This window comes from Schistocerca cancellata, chromosome 6 (genome assembly GCF_023864275.1).
Source record: "Schistocerca cancellata isolate TAMUIC-IGC-003103 chromosome 6, iqSchCanc2.1, whole genome shotgun sequence".
Classification (NCBI taxonomy): Eukaryota; Metazoa; Arthropoda; class Insecta; order Orthoptera; family Acrididae; genus Schistocerca; species Schistocerca cancellata.
This window is the reverse complement of record NC_064631.1, coordinates 290,862,534-290,884,671: the sequence shown is the minus strand read 5'-3', so window position 1 is coordinate 290,884,671 and position 22,138 is coordinate 290,862,534. Positions and strand designations below refer to the sequence as shown.

The window sequence follows — 22,138 nt, the reverse complement described above, 5'->3', positions numbered from 1 at the left end:
AAGAAATGTTTTTCCTCTTAATCCAGCTTTACTTCTAATTCTATCCTGTTACTTCTCTACTGAGGCTCCTGCAGCACTGACTGGTTTACTATCATGACCAGTTACTGTCTCTGACGCCTTCCCTTAATTTTTGTCTCCCCTCTTCCTCACAGTGGGTGAGTCTCTCTCAACCCAGGGTCTGAATGACCTGTCGATTCTTTCCAACCTATTACTCTCTCCTCCGAAAGGAATAAGGTTGCAAACTTCAACAACACCACAATAAGAGACAATAACCCCAGGCCACAATGAAGTATTAATGGAGAAAGAAAGTTACAGGTATTAGCCTTTGTTAGTTGGCAGCATGGAGGCATTTGCATTAAATTATTTGGGGAAAATCAAGTTAGGATGAATGGAAACTTAATGGTACCACACAGCAATTGAATTTAGTTCTTTGTGTGGTCAGAATGGTGATTCTTCTGGAAAACCTGGAATTTTCAGGCAGTTACATTTTACACGGAAAACTTGGGGAAATCTCAGAGGATTTTGTGAATTTCATAAACTCTCAGGGAATTCTGCATTTTTACCCTATCACTGAAATTGAATTTTATTGAGTTTTATGAATCACAAATTGAAAAACACTTAATATTTCGGGAGGACGACGGAGCAATCCCACATCTGGCCATCCTGATTTAGGTTTTCTGTGATTTCCCTAAATCACTCAAGGCAAATGCTGGGATGGTTCCTTTGAAAGGGCACGACCGACTTCCTTCCCCGTCCTTCCATAATCCGATGAGACCGATGACCTCGCTGTTTGGTCTCTTCCCCCAAACAATCCAATCCAATCCAATCCACTTAATATTTCAAAGTGTGTTAATTATATGAATATTATCCCGTATAAATCATCAGTGTTTAAAAACTGTTGTTAAACTGCTGCTTATGGCTGGTATATAGCTCAGGTGAGAAGAAAGAAAAATCATTATTGTGGTATGCTGCAACCCCTTCCCCCCTCGCCTCTCACCAGTCAGGCGTTTTGTGACAGTATCTTCCTTCTCAACACATGGAATTCCTCCAAATTTGAGTAGCCATCCTGGTGGCAAACATCTACCTTAAGCTCTAGACTGCTAGGAGAGAAATGGTATCATATTGCCCTATAAATCAAATATAAAACTTGGCAAGAACATCATGATTCTATATATACTGTATTTATGGGCTAGCTATGGTTAGATGTCAACTATTTATATCAGCATGTGTTTGCAGTAAGCTGTCTAGATGTGTTGTGCTAATCTTGTCAGCCTCACTTGCTGTTAAGGAAAGTGGCTGACACAGAAAGTAATAATTAATTTTTTTGTTTATCAATGAAGCAAACAAATAGTTTATTGTAGAGTGATTAATGTTTACTTTTAGCGACGTGTGATGAGTGAAGAACGGAACTACTATTTTTCCGGGTTGGAAGGCACTCCATTTAGTCTTGGTATTTCTTTGCCTGAAGATTATGGCAAGTTTTATTTAAGAGTGAATGACATAATAAAAGATCATGCTCGGAAAGGAAAGCCAGTTACTAGTTACTTCCAAGGAAATAACTGGAAAGTGCATCCAAACTGGTCAGTACACATACTCCATTTATTTGCTTTCGATGCTGTTGTTGTACAGATGACTCACTGATGTGATAATTTAGATTTTGCTGATTTCTTCAGGTTGTATTGCAGATACTTCCATGGCTCTCTCCACAACTTTACTTCACCAGAAAGAGAAGTGTACCACTTCTTGGAGAGTATGAGCAGTACGAACTTTCAGTGGAAGGAAATGTTTGCTGGTGATCCCATAGGTCAAGAAGAGGATTACTCCACACGCTCAACTACACGTATGTATTAAACAATTTGCATTTGTATTCTGCTGTGAAAATCACCAAAATCACACTGTATAAAAGGAGTGAATTGAAATGTGATGTAATTGTATCAGGAAATGTAACCTAAAAATTTATTCAAACTTTGTTAAAACAAGTGAAGCAATGGCTCACATTAAAGTACACAGGGCATCAGAGTGAAGAGCAACACAAAATAAAATATTCATTCAGCATTGGGTTTAGAACTAAGGAAACCTAAACAGAAAAGGGGAGAAAGTGAAGGGGACAGGAAAGATGAAGATGCAGTGATGAAATGAGAATTATGCTGGATCAAAAGGATAAGGTATGTGTCAGGCAATGCAGCTGATAAATTGGAGAATATGAATCATGCAGTCAGTTGCCATTATCTTCTGTCACTGGCTTAGTTGATGGTATCTCTCCTTGTTCAATCCAATTTACATCTTCTCTCACTTACTTTATCATCTTTATTTTTTATCATTATTTAGTTACATCTTCTGTCCAACTGTTACTTCATTGGACTTTTATCTTCTCTTTAATGTCTGATACTCAAAAGAATGAAGTTCAGATCTCCGTCTGTGCTTTTCCCTAACTATCTTCAGTCATGTGAACACTGCATCACTATCCTCATTCCTGTTACTCTGCTACTAATGACTTCCCTGTCACTGAGACAGTATTTCCAGCCATCCTTTTTTTCTCTTCTGTGGTTCTTGATACCTCTGTTCTTTCCTGCCTGTCCAACCTTGTGTCTCACAGGAATATTTATTGCACATTCTGTATTCCATTGTTTCTTATGACCTATGATTCTGAATTGTTTCTGTTTGCCCAGAGTTTAGAATAAACCTTCTTTCTTTTTATTTCTATTCAAGAGGTCTGTGATTGAGGTGTGGAAAAGAAAATGTTTTTAGCAACTTGAGGGTACAAATCCATATCTATTTTCTTGATATTAGTTTCCTGTTAACTCCTTTAAGTTTATTTCTTCTCTATTTTTAATGTTATAGGTTCTGTTGTGTTATCTCTCTTGCTTTTACTCTTCATACAGTAACTTTTGCATAGGTCTATTTATAGGCTAAGTTTAATTTAATGGCTGCTCCACAGGCAAATGGTTAGCGTCACTGCCTTTGGTGTGGAAAGACCTAGATATGGTTCCTGGAGTATCACCCCTTTTTTTCTGAGGTGGGAAGGCCTAGAATGGGGCCCACTCAGCCTCGTGAGGTCAGATGGATAGCTGCTTCAATAAAGAAGCAGTGGCATCATCAGAATTCATCTATTGGAAATAACAGTAGGAGGAATTGGTGGCATGGTGATCACATGTCCCACGATCATAGATTGCTATTCATACTGCCTCCCAGTCAGAACAGACCTGAGGCCTAATCCTTGAGTAGTTGTTTATATTAGTTACACATGAAACAACATTTTTGCCAATAAAATAAGTTTTGATAAACTAGAGAAAACTTCAAGAGATAGTATACTTATATGGATATGGTGTCTGTTCTCTTGGACATTTCCGAAAGAACAGACACCATTGATGACCTGCAGCTGCCTAGAATGAAATTAGAATTATATATTAATACCTTCAGCTGCTGACGGGCTTTGATATATATCAACGGGGACAGGTAAAATGTGTGCCCCGACCAGGACTCGAACCCAGGATCTCCTGCTTACATGGCAGATGCTCTATCCATCTGAGCCACTGAGGGCACAGAGGATAGTGCAACTGCATGGACTTGTCCAAAAGAACGGACACCATATCCATATAAGTATATATAGTTCTGGCAATACCAGCCATGATCTCATTCTTCTGTGCAGATGCACACATATTACCCGAACTCTTACGGGACTTGGTAAGAATGTCTTCCACGAGTAATGAGTGTTTGACACTACGAATGCAGTGTGTGGACATATAAGGTGAGAATGTGGATCTCACGGGAGGCATGAGTGACATAGTTCCAGCAGTCACACTATCCTCTGTGCCCTCGGTGGCTCAGATGGATAGAGCATCTGCCATGTAAGCAGGAGATCCTGGGTTCGAGTCCCGGTCGAGGCACACATTTTCACCTGTCCCCATTGATATATATCAATGCCTGTCAGCAACTGAAGGTATTAATATATAATTCTAATTTCGTTCAAGAGGTAGTTGTTTTGTGAGTACTTAAATAGGTCTGTATTTGCTTATAACTTGCAGTTTATCTTGGACAACACAATATGTTTCATAATCTCTAACTTCAACTTTTAGTGGCTTAGAATTCTTTTAATGTATGCACTCACTAATATAAGGGAGAAGTCTTGTGTCCAATACAGCTAATGGGTGGAATAAATGTAACAACTCAGTCTATAGTTGAGGGATTGAGCAGTCAACAGGCACAAAAATGAGATTCAAAACATTTCTGATCTTTCAAAGAATTCCTTTGTCATAGATAAACATACACAAAAGCAATTTTGTTGGATTTGGGGGTTAAGTAGAGCACTGAGGAAGGAGGAGAAAGGATATTTGGAGGGAAGGAAGACTGACAGCTGGGAGGAAGAGCTAACAAGAGAATGGAATAGAAATGTGACACCAGCCAACCCACATTGGCCCAGACTGAGGGAGTTGCTTGCATCTCACAGTGAAGTGATGGAGTGAATTTGGTGGGGGGCTATAGAACAGAGAAAGAGGGCAACTGTAGAGAGAAAAGTGTGATAGTACACTACTATCAAATATGGTTCAGGATATTTCATAGATTTGATGGGCAGTGGAATACCACTTTGGTAGAGGGTGAAGGATTGCAGGAAAGTTGTTCATTTAAGGGTGCAGTGATAGTTGTCATTCTGGTGGAGGATATTTTAAGTTTTTACAGTCTGATATGATACTGAGTAATGAAAGAGATGTTACTTTGCGGTCAGTTAGTGAGGATGCTTGTAGAGTTCAGGTCAAAGTGGATATACCAGGGGAGATATGTTTGTGGACTAGGTTTATATTTGGAGGATGTTTTTTGTTTGTGAAGGCCTTAGTAAGACATTCGGCATACTGGGCAAGAAATTTTTTGTAGTGGAATTAATTGGAAGATGTGGAAACATGGATTGGTCTGGGGGATGAGGTTGAATAGAGATTGAGACTAGGAGGGTAGGGGGATAGAAGAAAGTCTTGTAAGGTCCAATATACCTCCCTGAGGTCACTGAAAAATGGCCTTGGGGGCCAAAACCATTCATGGCACTTAAAATAATAATAAAAGTGCAGCTGATGCATTTACTTAGTTGCAGATCAATACCACATTTGTAGAACTTGCACCACAATGCTCTATAAGCTAGACGAGGAATGTTTCCTGAAAACATTTGGTAAGTTTGTTCATTGTGTAAGGTTGATAAGAGGGCCAGGCTGTAACTCAAACTACTGAAAGAAATTCCATTTTTGTTGTGGCCAACCAGTCACATTTCCCTGTTGCATTATTTTAGCTTCTCTGTCACTTTACTTATGTTTTTGTCTCCATTGTCTCAAGGCATGTGATATAGTGACTGTGTGGGGTAACATGAATGATGTGGGAGTGAGTATGTGTCATTTTGTAGGTTTTGTTACTAACACTTTCAGATTTACTGTTTGTTCATATTTTTTTTAAAATTGTGTGTAAGATTTTGAATATTTCAACTATTAATATTTTAAATGATTGACTGTGATGTATGTAATGTTTTCCCAAAACTTGTGTTTAAAAATTTTACATACTTTGAACGAATTTTTGCCTTCCTGGATTTGAAACTATTGAACTGTCTGATGAGATATATTTTTGCATAAAGTTTCAGTTTGTCTAGAATTGTATGTTCATAAGAAATGAGATATTGAACTTTTATCTTACCAGTGTCATAGACTTACTTCAAATGGTATTAAAGATGATTAATATATGTGAAAGAAAGAAACATAATTGTAAATATATAAAAACATAATAAAAATCACAACATATCACATTCTTTACAGTAAGCATGTATTGCCTGCACTTGTATTAATTTAATTTACCAGGTGTCCCAGCTGATCAAAGGACAAATCATATTTATGTAACTCCGAGAATCAGCTATTGGGAGGAGTCAAACATGTCCTTGGCAGCATATTCTGGCATTGGGTGGTCAACTTTGCTCTTGGCCACAGTTTCGCAGTTCATTCAGATGACAGGTGATTGGTGGCCATACCCATGTAAAAGGCTGTGCAAAAGTTAAAGAATAATTGGTAGATGTCAGGACTGTTTTTTCTGTGGTCCTCTCGCCAGTAAGACAGAATATACTTGGATCAGGATAGAAATAATTTGTGCTGCGTGGTGTGTAGGACAAATCTTGCTCTTGGATCTCACACAGGAGTATGGCCCATGTGAAAATGCTTTGAGAGTAGGCATGGCTCAAATATGGTTCAGGATATTTCATAGATTTGATGGGCAGTGGAATACCACTTTGGTAGAGGGTGAAGGATTGCAGGAAAGTTGTTCATTTAAGGGTGCAGTGATAGTTGTCATTCTGGTGGAGGATATTTTAAGTTTTTACAGTCTGATATGATACTGAGTAATGAAAGAGATGTTACTTTGCGGTCAGTTAGTGAGGATGCTTGTAGAGTTCAGGTCAAAGTGGATATACCAGGGGAGATATGTTTGTGGACTAGGTTTATATTTGGAGGATGTTTTTTGTTTGTGAAGGCCTTAGTAAGACATTCGGCATACTGGGCAAGAAATTTTTTGTCACTGCAGATGCACAAACAACTGTGCCATTAGTCCTTATTCCATGAAATATTGTGGAGAGCTTTGTGATTTACTCTAGGATGAAGTGTGGTAATCAGGAACTGTACGTCACTTCCTCTCCAACAGTGTCAGCCAAATTCTGGTGGTGAAATTTTTGCTGCTATAAGAATTTTAACAAGCTACTTAGTCATTTGCCACTGAACAAGCATGCAATAATGACTGTATCTAAGGAGATTACTTCTATTGTTTCAAAATGACATCCTGTTTCTTCATTTCAGAGATTTTCTAAGTTTGAGTGAGAATCTTTGCCTCGAACAGTGAATTTATGGCTTGTGCGTGTGATATGCAAATCAGCACACAATTTCGTGAGTTTTTGTTATTGATGTGCTTTTACTTGTTTTGTGGAAACAAGCGTGTATTTAATTTTTAAGCACGGGTTCATTATAGAGTTCATTACTCAGTGAAATAGTAATAAAGAAAAATTGCATTGTCAAGATCAGCATTTCTGTTCTATAATGTTTCTGTTTATTTACAGCTGTGAACTGTGACAGACCAGAAATTACAGAAGATGAATATTACTGTAAGTTTCAAAGATACTTCTTACATTCTTCAGAAATGACATAAGAGGCAGCCCTATTCATAGAGTAACATACAATTAAATGGCATAAAATAAATGTTAAGGTTTGAAATTAAATTTAGACACTTCATCTTAAGTGTTTCTAAGAATTTAAATGTAATATGCCAATTCATGCTTTCAGTTGCTGTATCACAGCAAAGATGAATCACATAAAATTTATAAATGATCTAGTTTCACTTTTAGACAAGCTTTAGCAAAAGCCTGTTGAGCAAAGAGTGTTGTCAGTAAACAGAAGTCAGCATAAGTCAGACCTGCCAGTAATAGAGGCAATGGAACTGATTTCAAAATTATCTCATGTCTGAACCATGCATAATCCATTTTCACTTTGTGCAAGTCTACACTCTACACATATACCTACAGAAAAATTTTCTAACGCCTAAATTTATATTATATTTTAGCAGATTTATCATTCGCAGAAATGCTTTTCTTGTTACAGCCAGTTTTCTTGCTAAAGCCAGTCTGCATTTGTCATATGCTCTAGTTCAGCCCAAGTAGCAAAATCATCTACTGTTTTTGCTGTCTCATTTCCTAATCTATTTCCTTCATCATTGTGTGATTTAATTCAGCATTCCATTAACCTTGTTCTACTTTTGTTCACATTCATCTTATAATTTCGAGATCATTCTTCCAAATCCTTTGTGTTCTCTGACAGAGTGACAATATCATCAAAAAATCTCAAAGGTGTCATTTCTTCTTCCTGAACTTAAATGCCCTTTCCAAATTTCTCCTTGGTTTCCTTTGCAGCTCGCTCAGTGCACAGATTTAGTAACTTGGGGAAGAGGCTACAACCCTGTCTCAAGCCCTTCTAAACCAGTGCTTGCTTTTCTTGTACTTAGACTCTTATAGCTGCAGTCTAGTTTCTGTTATAAGTTGTAAATAATCTTTTTCTCCCTGTATTTTTTGCCTGCTGCCTTAAAAATTTCAAAGATTGTTGTCGAGTCAACACTGTCAGAAGCTTTCTCTAAATCTACAGATGCTGTAAAAGTGGGTTTGTCTTTGTTCTTCCTATCTTCTATATTTGAACTGAACCAAAACTAATCTTCTCTAACACGGCATCTACCAATTCTTCCATTCTTCTGTAAAAAAAATTATGTCAATGCCTTCTTTCTATGGAATTGAAATTATTATATTCGTCCTGTAGTCTGACAATGTTTTGCCTGTCTCACGTAGCTTGCGAACTGGGTGGAATAATTTTGTCATAAATAGCTCCCCCAAGGATCTCCGTAATTCTGAGGGAATGTTGTCTATTCCAGCAGCCTTGTTTTGACTTGTCTTTCAGTGCTCTGTCAAATTATTCTCACAGTATCACACCTACCGTCTTATCTTCACCTACTTTCTCTTCTGTTTCTCTAATAGTGTTCTCAAACTTGTTTTCTGCATATACACCCTCTAAATTTCTTCCACATTTCAGGTTTGGTTTGTTTGCTTAATGCTGGATTGCCATCTGAGCTGTTGATATTTATGTAGCTTCTTTTCTGTCCAAAGGTCATTTTTATTTTCTTGTATGCAGCATCTATTTTCCCCATGACTGTGCATTCTTATACAGCCTCCCATTTGTCCTCTAACCATTTCTGTTTAGCCATTTGCACTTTCTGGCACTCTTGTTGCTTAGACAGCTGTATTCCCATTTTTTAGATGTCTGCATTCCCATTCACCTGCTTCATTTGATGTATTTTTACTTTTTCTCCTTTTGTCATTTGAATTCAGTGTCTCCTGTGTTATTCAGGGATTTCTACTTTACCTTGTATTTTTACGTATGTAATCCTCAGTTGCCTTTCCTATCTCATCTCTCAAAGCAACTCATTCATCTTCTGTTGTATTCTGTTTCAGTCCAACATTGTCTAATGCTTCCTCTGAAACTCCCAACAACCTCTGGTTCCTTCACTTAATCCAGGTCTCATATTCTAAATTTCCTACCTTTTTGCAGTTTCTTCAGTTTACATTTACAGTTCGTAAGCAGTAAACTATGGATGAAGTCCACATCTGTCCTTGGAATGTCTAGCAGTTTAAAATCTGATTTCTAAATATTTGTTCTTACTGATTACAAAATCAGTCTGAAACCTTCTGGTGTCATTAGGTCTCTTCCACAAATACATCCTTTGTTTGTGATTCTGAAAACCAAGTTTCTACTGTGATTAAACACGCTTTCTGTAAAATTTTGTTGTATATCACCACAAATTTTTTTCAGTCTCACCATCTTTTGTGGAGCTAGTTGGTGCAGAAACTTGAACTACTGCAGTAAGTGTTGGCTTTATGTTTATGTTGACCATGATAATGCATTAACTATGTTATTCATAATAGCTTACTTGCATTTCTATTTTCTTATTCATTATTAAGTCTAATTCTGCATTACCCTATTTTATGTTTTGTTCATAACCTTGAACTGATGTGACTTGTCTTTCCTGCCACAGCTCTTCACTGATTGGCACTATAACTAACTTCAGCCTATCGATTTCTCTTTCGGAATTCTCTAACCAACCTCTGCCTGATTAAAGGATTTGACATTTCACACTCTGACCTGTAGGATACCAATTTTGTTTTTTCTGATGTTGACATCCTCCTGAGTAGTCAATGTCTGTCTGAATGGAGGCAATTTTACCTCTGGAATATTTTACCCAAGTGGAAGCCATCATCATTGAGCCATACAATCCAGTTGCATGCACTTGTGGGAAAGAATAATGGCTGAAGTTTCCTCTTGTTTTCAGCTCTTTTCAGTACCAGCACAGCAAGGCTGTATTGGCTACTGTTGAAAGGCCATACCAGTCAATCATCTAGACTGTGGCCTCTGCAAGTACTTAAAAGGCTGCTGCCCATCTTCAGGAAACATGGGTTAGTCTGGTATCTCCACATATTAGCTTTTCAATGTGGTTGTACCTATGATATGACTCTCTTTATCTCTGAGGATGCAGCCCACCTCCTCTTGACAAGTTGCGAAATCTAAAAAGCCATTGTGTGCCACCTCTCATACAGACAGCTACTTGGTAGCAGCATCTGATGAGTAGTGCACAACCCACCCATTTAGTGGGACCCTACACTTCTCAACCCTGAGGTGAAAGTACAAGAAGTCATACCCTAGCTTGTCTCAGAACCTTTGAAGTCTCTGGTTCAGTCCTTCCACTCGGCTCACAACCAGGGGCCACAATCAGTTCTGTGGACAATGCTGAAAATTGTGAGCTTGTTGATTTCTTTCAACATTCTCTGCCAGTCACTGGCCTCTTGTGCTCAATATATCTCATGCCATACTTCTTATAGTGATAGCTTCCCATGACAAATACTGTATCTATGCTGTAGTTTTGAAGGAGATAATCATTGATTGCTCCTGACAATATAAATACTGCATAGAGCTACATCTAATTTTGTAATGGTTTTAATTTCAGGTGAGAAAGAACTGATGCAAATGTTAGTGTTTGATGGAAGACTGACCCACGAATTCTTTGGTGACAGTTGGTCATTTGAGAACACTGAAGAGTAAGTATCACATTTTGATGAATCAGTTTCCCTCATTACATATATCAGAAGAAAAGACAAAGGAGAGGGATGCACACAATTCAGAGCCAGTGACTCCTCCTCCTGGCAGAAGAGTTGAAGGGGAAGGGAGAGGGATGAAGAAAAATAGATTGATGAGGATTAGGAAATGGGAAGAATTATGGAAAAGTTGCCCAGAAACATGGATCAGGAGAGACTTACTGGACAGGTTGAGAAGTAAAGACTGATTGTCAGTGCGTGCATCTGATGTGATTTGAAAACCTGGGAACTTAAAAGTCAAAATGCTATTGTAGGCAATATGGGTAAAATGGCAAAATAGCTTTTTGTTGCCTCCTCCACACTCCAGAATCTTCACAATATCCTGATAAGACGGTCGCTACCATAAGACTTGGTCAATGCACCCTCCTACCACTGCCTACACCAGCCCAGTAACTGGCAGAACCTTAATACAAAAGCAAGAGCCACCTATGAAATCACAAATCTCATGTATAAGCAATTATAAAGACACTTTTCAGCTTTCTACATTGATTTGACCACCACCAAGTCATCAGTTAGGATGAATGAGCATAGACAGAGGGTGCATACTGATAACATACAAATTCTTTTGCAAACTACGTGCCAGAACATGATAGTTTTAACCTTGGTGCCTGTTTCACCACATATGCCATCTGGATTCTCCCTTCTGACACCAGTTTCTCAGAACACCACAGGTGGAACAGACGTTACAACCTGTGCTTGGTTCTCACCACCCACTTGTCCTGGAGTTGCATTAATTTCTGTGTTCCCATCATTTCTTTTCAGTAACTATTCCTTTCCTTCACTTACTTTTATTTTTCTATGTTTTTTATTTTATTTTATGATCTGTCTATATTTCTCTGTCCCATCACCTGTCTGCAAAACTTAGCTTTCTGCTCTTACTGACTCTTACTGACTCTTTCATGATGTTTTTTCAGTAATCTCTGTGTTACTTGTTACCCTATCTTCCACCTTTAAGTTCTCAGGTTATCAAATCTTGTCCAGTGCAGGCACCAACAATCAAGTCTTTCCTTCCCATCCTGTCTAGTTAGTCTCCCCTGACCCAGAATTTCATGGATGCGAGGCAGCGCCATAATGGCAGTGTTATGCCTCTGACAGCAAGGCTGGTGCCACACATTACCTTGGTAGCTGCTGGAAGGTCAGATGTAAACAAGCTAGGATGTTTGTAAGTTGCTGCAGATTGCTTTCATCTGAGCTTCAGAGGGAGTGTTGCTAATGGACTGGAACTGCACAACCCACGGTACAAAACTGCAGGGTTGGGGTCTGTGTCACTAGTGGATACAGCATCCCTTCTGTCCCTCTCGAGGGAAGAAGACTTGGCTGCCAAATGGAGGAGGCATACCCTGGGGAGGATGCTCCCAACGGGGAAGGATGGGATCAGATGGCTCGGATGGGGTTGGGACTGATAGTGCCTCGTGATTGATGGTGCATTGTGGTACTGGTGTCAGTCTTGAAACACTGCATTAGCATGAGGTGGGTGGCTTTTCTGGCAAGAAGGAGAGTGAGACAATATTAGAAGTGTGTGAGATCCTCCAGAGTGGTACTGGAGGAATGCAACAAGGATGGGTGATACACAACAGTAACCAGAAGTAGATGGCCGGTGGTTGCCAGACCAGAAGTGTGGAGCATCTGTGGCATGACACTGAAGGTGATAGTGCAGCAGGAGGCAGTGGTGTCAGCAGTGGTGCAGATGGATCTGATGAGACTGCTCTGGAAAGGGCTGGTGATGGGGAAAGGTGCCACTGGAGGAACAAAAAAGGGTAGAGAAGTAGCACGAGAGTGTGTGTAGAGGAGTGGTATGGAGGATTCTGCAAAATGTGTAATGTGTGGATGAGCGCTGTCTGTATGAGGAGGAGGATAGATGGATGTCTAGGAAGATGCCTGGGAATGTATAGTGTGTGTTGGAGCATCAAACAGGCATAATATGCATTGAGTTTGTCCCATAAGTGTACATAGTACAGGGTAACATGGCTAGCACCTGGGATAAGGAACTGAAGAATGCGATAGGTATGAGTACCAGAAAAAGTAAGGAGAAAAGTGACAGTCGGTATCGAGAGCACACACATGCAGTGAAAAAAAAAAAAATCAGCAACAGTTTGAATTATTGCACAGGTATGGAAGGCTACTGTGGGCAAGTTCAAAGCACAGTAATGTCTGTTTTGATGCTAGTCACTATTTACAAAATAATCCTTAATCTAAGAATCCCCGTTGCTATAGGAGTGGGGAAGAGAAGACTGAATCTAAGATCCTTGGTGCTGCAGACTGCAACTAAATTTCACAAACTTTGATCCTGGTTGCCATTGTAGTATGAGGTAAGGGTGGTGCAAACACTGATTCTTATAACCATTGTAGTGGTGGACGAGGAGGGAGAAAACATTGATCCTGGTCACCATTGTAGTGTGAGACAAGGAAGGAGCAAACATTGATTTTGTTGCCATAGTAGTGTTCATGGCCAAGAAGAAGAAGAAAACATTATGATTGATGGTCCCAGATAGCCAGCAGCAATGGAACTTCATTGATTATAATTAAAAAATGCAATAACAGTTTCTTGGAATGCAGTGCTGCACTACTCAGAACTTCAAGAGGAGCTTCAAACCTTAGTAAAATGAGTACTCAGCCCAGTGTGACAGTTAATCACTGAAGCACTGGAACATCCTAGCAGATAATCAATGATTTTGCACTGGAAAGTCCTAATGGGCAATCACTGATGTTACACTGGAAAGTTCATATGTGGACAAAGTTCATGGTAATAATGTCCCATGAGGATGAGCTCAGAGGTAAGTAGAAGATGGACTGCTGGGTACTGTCGGTGTAGAGCTTGGAGCATAGGTTGTGCCTGGTGAATAGATTCAGATTGATGGACCCCTAAGTGCAGCCAGCGTAGAGCTCAGACTGTAGAATGTGCTTGGTGAAAGAACACTTGATTGAGGATCCATTAGACATTGTCAGCTTAAGGCTGAAGTTCAAACTGACAGCAGAATGGTTGGACAGTGACCTAAATATTCATCGGGGGGGGGGGGGGGGGGGGGGGGGGGGAGGCACATGGTTCTTGGAAGTGAAGTAGTGCTGCAGGGGCAGCACTGTTTGTGTTGATACTTACGCCTCTGGTAGTGAGGCTGGCACCGCAAGATACTGTGACAGCTGCTGGACATTCAGTTGTCGACAACATATTTGTGTGTTGCTGTGTATTGGTTTCATCTGAGCTGCACAGAAAGTTTTGTTAGTGTGCTGGCACTGCAGCGACTCATTGTACACTACTGGCCTGTTGGTGGTTGTGTTGTCACGGAATACAGCAGTTTCCACAACATTTATGTGTTTTCTCCTGCTGCCACTTTGTGAGTAGACTTTTTTATCTATCCACATTATATTTTCACATTTAGATTGTGCTTGTTGATGTGTACTATTTTAAATTTGTTTATTTGGAAGCATTAATATATGTAATTAAAAACCCAGAAACAGTTTTCATAATATCAAAAGAGTAAAATAAATACTTACTTTATGCAGGTATTTAATAAAACTTTACAACACTAGCCTTAAATTTATGGCAACACAGAGTGGACTAACAAGATGGCAGTATATAATGGATACAGAAGAAGGCAAGGACGAAATCTCGTGAGTATTTTTTTTCCCCCCCCTTTTTCCCTCTTCTTTTACAGTAAAATACTAAATAACGAGACACACACATTTTTTAATTTTGGAGCCTACACTAAAAATAATTTATTGGCTTATTTTATATATGTGCATTACCTGCGTAACATTGTCAAACTGATTACTATAGTGAATGCCAGAGCTTTGAGTAATATGCATTTCATAGTAGTTATAACAACAACAGACATTTTTTGCTGGGCACATAATAAGTAATGTGTTTAATCCACGTATGGATATCTATATTACGATAGTGTCAGAATACATTCCTTCTGATAGTGTTAGTGTACCAGGTTAGAATGCAGAGATTAAAACCTTGCTATTTGAATCATTTTAATGAATCACTAACATTTGTAAAAACTGTGATCATCATGTAGAGTACCTTCTATCTTTCCCTGAAATTAGGAACATCCATCATGAAATTCTGTGACCCTCCCAATTGATATAATATAATGGTCCATCTTTATGCCACACATATTCCCAACATCTCAACAATACTAAGAATCCTCATATCAGGGTCCTCATATCAGCAATACTAGGAATGTCTCTTTCTGAAGGTATGCACTGGTCTGCCTTTCTGTCTCCTTGTATTTTTACATTTTTTCCTTAGGTGAATTTTCCTTCTTATACATTCGTCTTGATATATTGCCTTTGATGGAAGCATGGCACAGTTTTCATATAGACCTAACCACCAACAGCTGCATATCTTATGAGTTACCACCACCATACTGTGGCTGAGGGCTAACATGACCATTTATTTGTGTGCAACATGCAGACACCCCTGCCTTCCTTTAAATGAGCTTTCTCTACTCCCACATTCCTGTTATCTTCAGAATTTGACCCAAGTTTATATTTATATAAAAGTTAATGTGCAAGTAAAAATTATTAAGTCTGATGCATTTTCCAGTTTCTTTTAAACGTTTCAGAGAGTTTGGTGACCTTTTCCCTCATTCGGTGGAGGAGGCATGGTACAAAGCTGCAGTCATTGAGCATAAACACGATCCAGAGTCAGTTGTCATTTCTGCTCCTTTTGATGCAGGTAATGTATACTTAAGATTTATAGCTCACGTTTACCATAATAAGAAATTGGTAGAAAAACAATGAAGTGTTGTTGGGTCACTATTTTAAACACATGAAAAAAGTTGAGAAGTTTTACGATGGTTCCGTAGAAGTTAGTAAGCTTGTAGGCATAAAGCAAGACGAAAGTAACATTCACTGTGAATCGGAATATTTTGACTGAAACCACAATTCACCACAAAATAGTAGGCTATTAGATTTAAGAGCCAACTGTATGTTCTCTTGTCTGATTATCTCCTGAGACACACATTGATAAGGTCTGTTGTCTGTTCAAAAAATTCCAGAACTTTATCCACAAAATTTTTCTACATTTACCTTCTACTTATTGTGCATGGTCTCCTTCAAAATACTCTTCTCCACAACTGATGAATCACTCTCAATGCCTTTTCCTCTTCTGGAAGCAACCTTGGTATGCCTCTTGCTGGATTGCGCAAAGTGCAGTCTGCGAGTTTTCTTTTGTCTTGTCTATCATTGCAAATCTTTGTCCTTTCAACATGGTTTTCAACTTTGAAAATAAGAAAAAGTCCTCAGAATCCAGTTCTGGAGGCTGAGGCAGCACAGTGATTTTGTTTTTTGTGCAATAGTCATGCACCAACAGGGATGAATGTAAAGATGCGTTATTGTGATGCAAGAGCCATGAATTGTCTCGCCATAATTCCAGAAGTTTTCAAACAGATCTCTTATGTTTCAGCTCTTCTAAGAGTATACAAGTCAGCTTATTCTAACATGAAAATGTAAGTAGTATACCTACAATTTTCAGGACAAGTGGCAATAACTTTCCTTCTCACATTTTCTCGCAGGCATCACAACACATCTCAGTAGTACCATTGATTAACAGTTTGTCCCTGTGGCACAAATGCATGATTAACTATTCCTTCAAAGCCAAAAAAAAAAAAAAAAAAAAAAGAAATCTATCAGCACGACTGTGACATTTGAACTGACCTGACAAGCTTTTTTTGGTCTTGGAGAACCTTTCCCAACCCATTGTGAAGATTGAACCTTGGTGTCAGCATCATAACCATAGACGCATGTCTGTTCACTAGTTCTCTTAAGGAGCATCTTGATCTCATTTGCTTGACCCAAACGCTCTGCATGTATTGAGACGAAGGTCTTCCTGGTCTTGACTCATGAGCTGTGGGATGAACTTGCCAGCAACATGATGCGTTCCAAGTTGCTGTGTCAGGATTTCATAACATGATCCAACTGAAAAGAAACATTTTTCTGCGATCTCACACATAGTCAATCTTCAATTGGCATGCACAATTTTGTTGACATCCTGACTTCAGTGTTGTCAGTAGAAGTCAAAGGGCGTCCTGAATGAGGGTCATCCTTAACTTCCGTCCAGGCATTTTCAAACCATGTGAGCCATTTGTAAAACCAAATGTGGCTTAAGCACCCATCACTGTACGGTAGGCTTCCTGAATCATATGGTGCGTCTCTGTAAAGGTTTTCTTGAGTTTCATGCAAAATTTAATGCAGACACATTCTCTGCCATCTTGAAATTCACAAACTCTGCAACACAACATTCTACTCAATACAGCACTGAACAATAACTAACAGACATACAGCAGTGCAACGTCTGACAGTTACACAATAAACACAGGCATGTGCAGGGATGACAACTGCATTTTGTTCCAACGCACCATTGGCGCAAAGTTATGAATGTTCCAGAAGTTTTCAAACAGATCTCTTATGTTTCAGCTCTTCTAAGAGTATACAAGTCAGCTTATTCTAACATGAAAATGTAAGAAGTATACCTACAATTTTCAGGACAAGTGGCAATAACTTCCAAATACATAGTGATAAGCTGTTGGTAATGATAACTTAAAATTGAATCTCAGTGATGATAAAGTTCAGGTATTACTATACATTGCTGAGCTACATGTAACAGTCATGGTCACCAAAAGCAGAGTATTATAGCTGATTAATTATTTCAGTCACAGCTGTGATTTAATATAGGCACTTACAGGTTTCTGTTATCATTGGCAATCTTCAGAACAAAAATGACAAATACATAGAAATATTAAATCACATCTGTGACTGAAGTAAATAATGAGCTATAACTTTCCAACAGTTGATGTATCTCAGTACAGACAATATGTCTGCCATCGTAGATCATCTTCATGCTCTGCTGAGGCCTTCCAGCATCCGAGGCATGATGCCAAAACTGCCTACTTCAGAGATTGCATTGGCTAGCCTACAACAAGCCAAAGTACATATCTGACTAGTTTGCTCCCAGCTTGACAGTATTGGCAAGGAGGTTGTTCCTAGTGGTGTCAACAGTGCAGTAGAATGTTTAAAATGTAAAAACAGACAGATTGACAAAAGGTTTTGATGACCATTGAATGTTGAAGTATATTGTTTTCATTCTGAAAAACACCCATAAACACTTTTGCTCAAGAATACATAATGTTGATTGTTTGGGAGGAGGTAAGTAGACCATTGTTTCATGTCTGCATAGCTTTCCATTACTCCAAGATGATGATTCTAAATTTTTGATAACAGTGGCTAGATTTTTGTCTTAAAAACTAGTCAGTTAGTCTAACCTTTCTTGCTATCTTCTTGGGTCTACAAGGATGAAGAAACAAGCAAAACATAAGATACAAACAAAACAACATTCTTCTGAGCAGTTTCATGTGCTTGTGGTGTTTTTCTAACCTGTGTCACTTTCTTTATCCCAGAGCAGCATCTACACACAATATCCCCAATTATTTGTTGTGAATGTTTTAATCTCCATCTTTCCCCTTAATTTTTTGCTCTATGTGGGTCCCTCTAGTACCATGAAATTTTCTTCTGATATCTTAATACATTTTCTATTATCCTGTACATTCTGCTAGTCAGTGTTTTCTGTATATTCCTTTCATTACCAGTTTCTACAGCGCAACATTTCGAACACTTTGCTTCCTTCTCCCTCTCCCACTGTCCGTGATTCACTTGATTACAGGGCTGTGCTCTTGCCTTAGGTTATTAGAAAATTCTTTCTCAAGTTATAGCCAGTGTTTACTACTAGTAGACTTCTTTTGTTGAGGAATACCCTCTGTGCCTATACTGTGTCAGGTTCTTAGATCCACCCACCCTTCCTTCCATCCATCCATCCATCCATCCATCCATTTATTCACACATTATGTTCTGTAAATTTCATCATGAAGGAGACCTTTCTCTGTCATGCGTTATTCTGCTTCCAGGGTAGCAGAATAATTAACTTTGTGTACTACATGCTTTCCAATTTTTTTGTGAAGTTGACCACCATCTCACTTATGCTGCTGCTCAGTATTAGGATCTTCCTTTCATTTCCTCTCAGTCCATATTCTGTGCTCAGTGGACTGATTATGCTAGTGAACAGGTCTTGGTGACCAGGGGCTGCTCGTTCCTCTTACTTCCGGGGCCTCCATGGATGTGGATGCCACCTCCACATTGTGACCATCCACAAAACTCACTCTGGAGATCAGCAGTGCTCTGACCCCCCCCCCCCCCCCCCCCCCCCCCCCCAAGATAGGACGCTTATAATGACCTGCCCAGATAAACATCAAAAATCTGGACATGCAGTCGTAAAGTGAACCACTGAAGTTGGCAGAAGAACCTAGAAGTTTGACAACCATCAGAGGCTGCCACTCATGGATATGCATGCAGCCTCTTCTCTTCACACTCTACTAGCCAGCTGGCAGCTTTTAGAGATGGGCTCTGCCAGCTCTAACTCAGTTAAATGTTTACCTCTGCATTTGTGTTACTGTACTGCTAATTTGAGCCACTCTGCTGCAAGTACACCCTTTATATTTAGTTGTTTTCTAAACTTAATTAAGTCTGTTGTGTTAGTCATCATGTTCTGTTTTCTTGTGTGATTAGTACAAATACTTTACTTGTTTCAGAGAGTTAATTTGTTGTGGGTGTTGCATACATAATCATCATGTGCCATTTGAGATCCACAGCTGGAAAAAAAGCCTCTTCCAGAATTTTCCCTGTGTTCTTTAGACTCCAAACCCACTACCTCATTCCTCATACACCTTACTACCTTTATCTGAACACATAACTACTTCTCCTTGGAAGGGAAGGTACAAAAACAAATCTGTGGCACAGCCACTGGAACCACATCCTTCACCAGAGTTTTGATTATTTATCATCATGGCCTGAAATGAAGGACATCCTTCCCAAATCCTTCCAACCACCACAACATTCTAGTTCAGCCCATGCTCCTCCCAATCCCAGCCCCTTGCCACAGGCATCATATACCTGTGGAAGATGCAGGTGCAAGCCCTGGCCAGTCTACCCTCGTTCCTATTCCAGTCCTCTCACTTAGGCATCGTACCACATCAAAGGCTGGGCCCCCTTGTGAAAGTAGCCATGTCATATACGAGCTCTGCTGAAACTATTGCGCAGCTTTTTATATTGGTATGACTGCCAACTGGCTGCCCACCAGGATGAACGGCAACCACCAAATTGTGGCCAAGAGCAAAATAGACCACCTTGTGGCACAATACCCAGCTGAATGTAAATGTCCTTGATTTTAATGGCTGCTTCACAACCCGAGCCGTCTGCATGCTCGCCCCCCCCCCCCCCCCCCCCCCCCCCACACACACACACACTACTAGCTTTTCTGAATTGCACATATGGGAATTATCCTTACAACATGTTCTCCACTCCCAAAATTATCCCAGCCTCAACCCAAGGTAACATACTGTCCCCACACCCCTCCACACAACAGTTTCTGCCTCCCTCTGCTCTATCACCTCCTCCCTTCTCACATCCCCTCACCCTCATTGTGTGCCGCCCTCCGCCAGTGATGTGCCCATCTGTGCTTTTCCATTCCCTGCTTCTCTCATTTTTCACTCGCTATGTTTTTCCCCACACCCTACCTCCTGACACTGCACCTGGCAGTCTTGTCAGGCCACAATCTAGTCTCTGCATGCCACGCCAGACAGTGCTCTTCTCTCCCCCTGCCTCCACCCCCAATCCATACCCTATTTCCCCTTCCTCTTCCTGACTCTTCCATAGTGCTATTCACAGGACATTTACATTCCTGTCAGAGCTGCCAGTGTTAGTGGTCATGTGTGAATGAGGTGTGCTTACTTGTGTGAATGTGTGTGTGTGTGTGTGTGTGTGTGTGTGTGTGTGTGTGTGTGTGTGTGTTTTCTTTGCTGAAGAAGGCTTTGGCCAAAGCTATAATGTGTAATAGTCTTTTCATTGTGCCTGTAATCAACTCATCAGGTCATCTTTGTGGTTTAGTAGCAATTTACTCTTTTCATAATATTGTTGATATTCCAACCTGGAGTTTTCATTGTCAGATTTTTTCATGCATTACTCTCTGCTTTGATGCACTTGTATGTAGGTGCTGTACATTTTCTAATGTCATCTACCTATATTCCATTAAGTCAACTTTTTCAGTCTTTTCTTATCACTAGAAATCCAGCAAATGATACATCTCCTATCCATGCATCTGGCAGCATATCCCACCCATATCCGTTTCATTCCATTACAGTCATGATTATGTTTTTATTCCAGTCTGTTTCCAAATTCTCAATTCCTTTTCCTGTTCTTCCAGTTATTCCCAACAAGTATCTCTCAATTACTCATGGAGTAACTCTGATATTTTCAATGTTTTTTGCATTGAAAATCTGTATTTCACCGTCGTATATCAAATGTGATAACATACACAAATTGTAAACATCCTGTTACAGACATATCAAAAGCTTGACTTCTAGAAATTCATATGTAGCCTGGATTGCATTGGGTGAATATAATACTTCCATTGGTTGATGACTGTCCTTTCATATCACAGTGCCCACTATCCCATTAACTTTAACGGGAGCTGTAGCATCAGTATGTATACTCAGTACACTCACATTATTTTAATTAATACCTTGTTTCTCAAGGGCTGTTTGGTCATATTTAGTTGAAATTGAGTCGAAAGCTTTCTCAAAACTTATGAATCCCAAAGACAGCATATTCATATGATTTACATCTTCCATGTGGTTATAATTCTGTTAAGTCTACATTCAAAGCATTTTGTCCTTTCTCTTACTAAAAACTAATGTTTTCCTTTGTGTTGAGTGAAAATGTTGGTGAATATCTTGTGCATTACAGAGAGTAGGCTGAAAGGTCTACAATTGTTTAGGTCTTGCCTGTTTCCTTTCTTGTGAAGTAAGTTAATAATAGAGTTTCTACAGTGTTGGGAAATTGTTTACATCAGCAGACATTGTGTGAATAATTTTGCAAGTTTCATTTGCATTATTTTACCTCCACCTTTATCAGTTTCTATTGTAACATCATTTCCCAGCACCTTTTCCCTTTCTTTGCATCTCGTAGGGCATTATATACAACATCTGGCATAACTTCTGGAGTGTCATTTATTTTGCCCTTTAACTATAAAAACATTTAATAAATTTTTTGAATGTCTTCCCTCTGGTAGTTACTTTCTCATCTGCCACCTTAACAGGTGAAATGCGATGTCTACCAATTCGACAAAATGTTTTATTTTAATTTGACATATTCTATCATGCATCTATCACCATTCTAATTGATTTCTTCCCCATTTCTTTTGGTTTATTTATGCATTACACATCTTCATTCTACCTCTCTATAATCATTACTCCTTTTATCATTGTCTATATAACCTTTATTTTTTAAGATACTTAAGTTCCTGCTTAATCTGATATGCCTCTCTGTCATTAAAAATTCTCATTATCCACAGTTTCAATTTCTTGTCTATGACTGTTTTTATCTGCAATGTAT

General features: G+C 39.3%; 1 protein-coding gene and 1 non-coding gene across 4 annotated transcripts in view; both read left to right on the top strand.

Moving 5' to 3' along the window:
• LOC126190697 (voltage-dependent calcium channel subunit alpha-2/delta-3-like) overlaps positions 1-22,138 on the top strand; it is a 398,470-nt gene that overhangs the window by 307,626 nt on the left and 68,706 nt on the right. For all 3 annotated transcript variants that reach the window (XM_049931163.1, XM_049931162.1, XM_049931161.1), the window contains 6 exons: positions 1,384-1,580; positions 1,674-1,840; positions 7,067-7,111; positions 10,546-10,636; positions 14,195-14,302; positions 15,262-15,374. In XM_049931163.1, coding sequence (XP_049787120.1) covers positions 1,384-1,580; positions 1,674-1,840; positions 7,067-7,111; positions 10,546-10,636; positions 14,195-14,302; positions 15,262-15,374 — 721 coding nt within the window. The remainder of the gene's footprint in view (positions 1-1,383; positions 1,581-1,673; positions 1,841-7,066; positions 7,112-10,545; positions 10,637-14,194; positions 14,303-15,261; positions 15,375-22,138) is intronic.
• Trnat-ugu (transfer RNA threonine (anticodon UGU)) lies at positions 3,813-3,887 on the top strand. Its single transcript has one exon. It is a non-coding gene; the product is annotated as a tRNA-Thr (tRNA).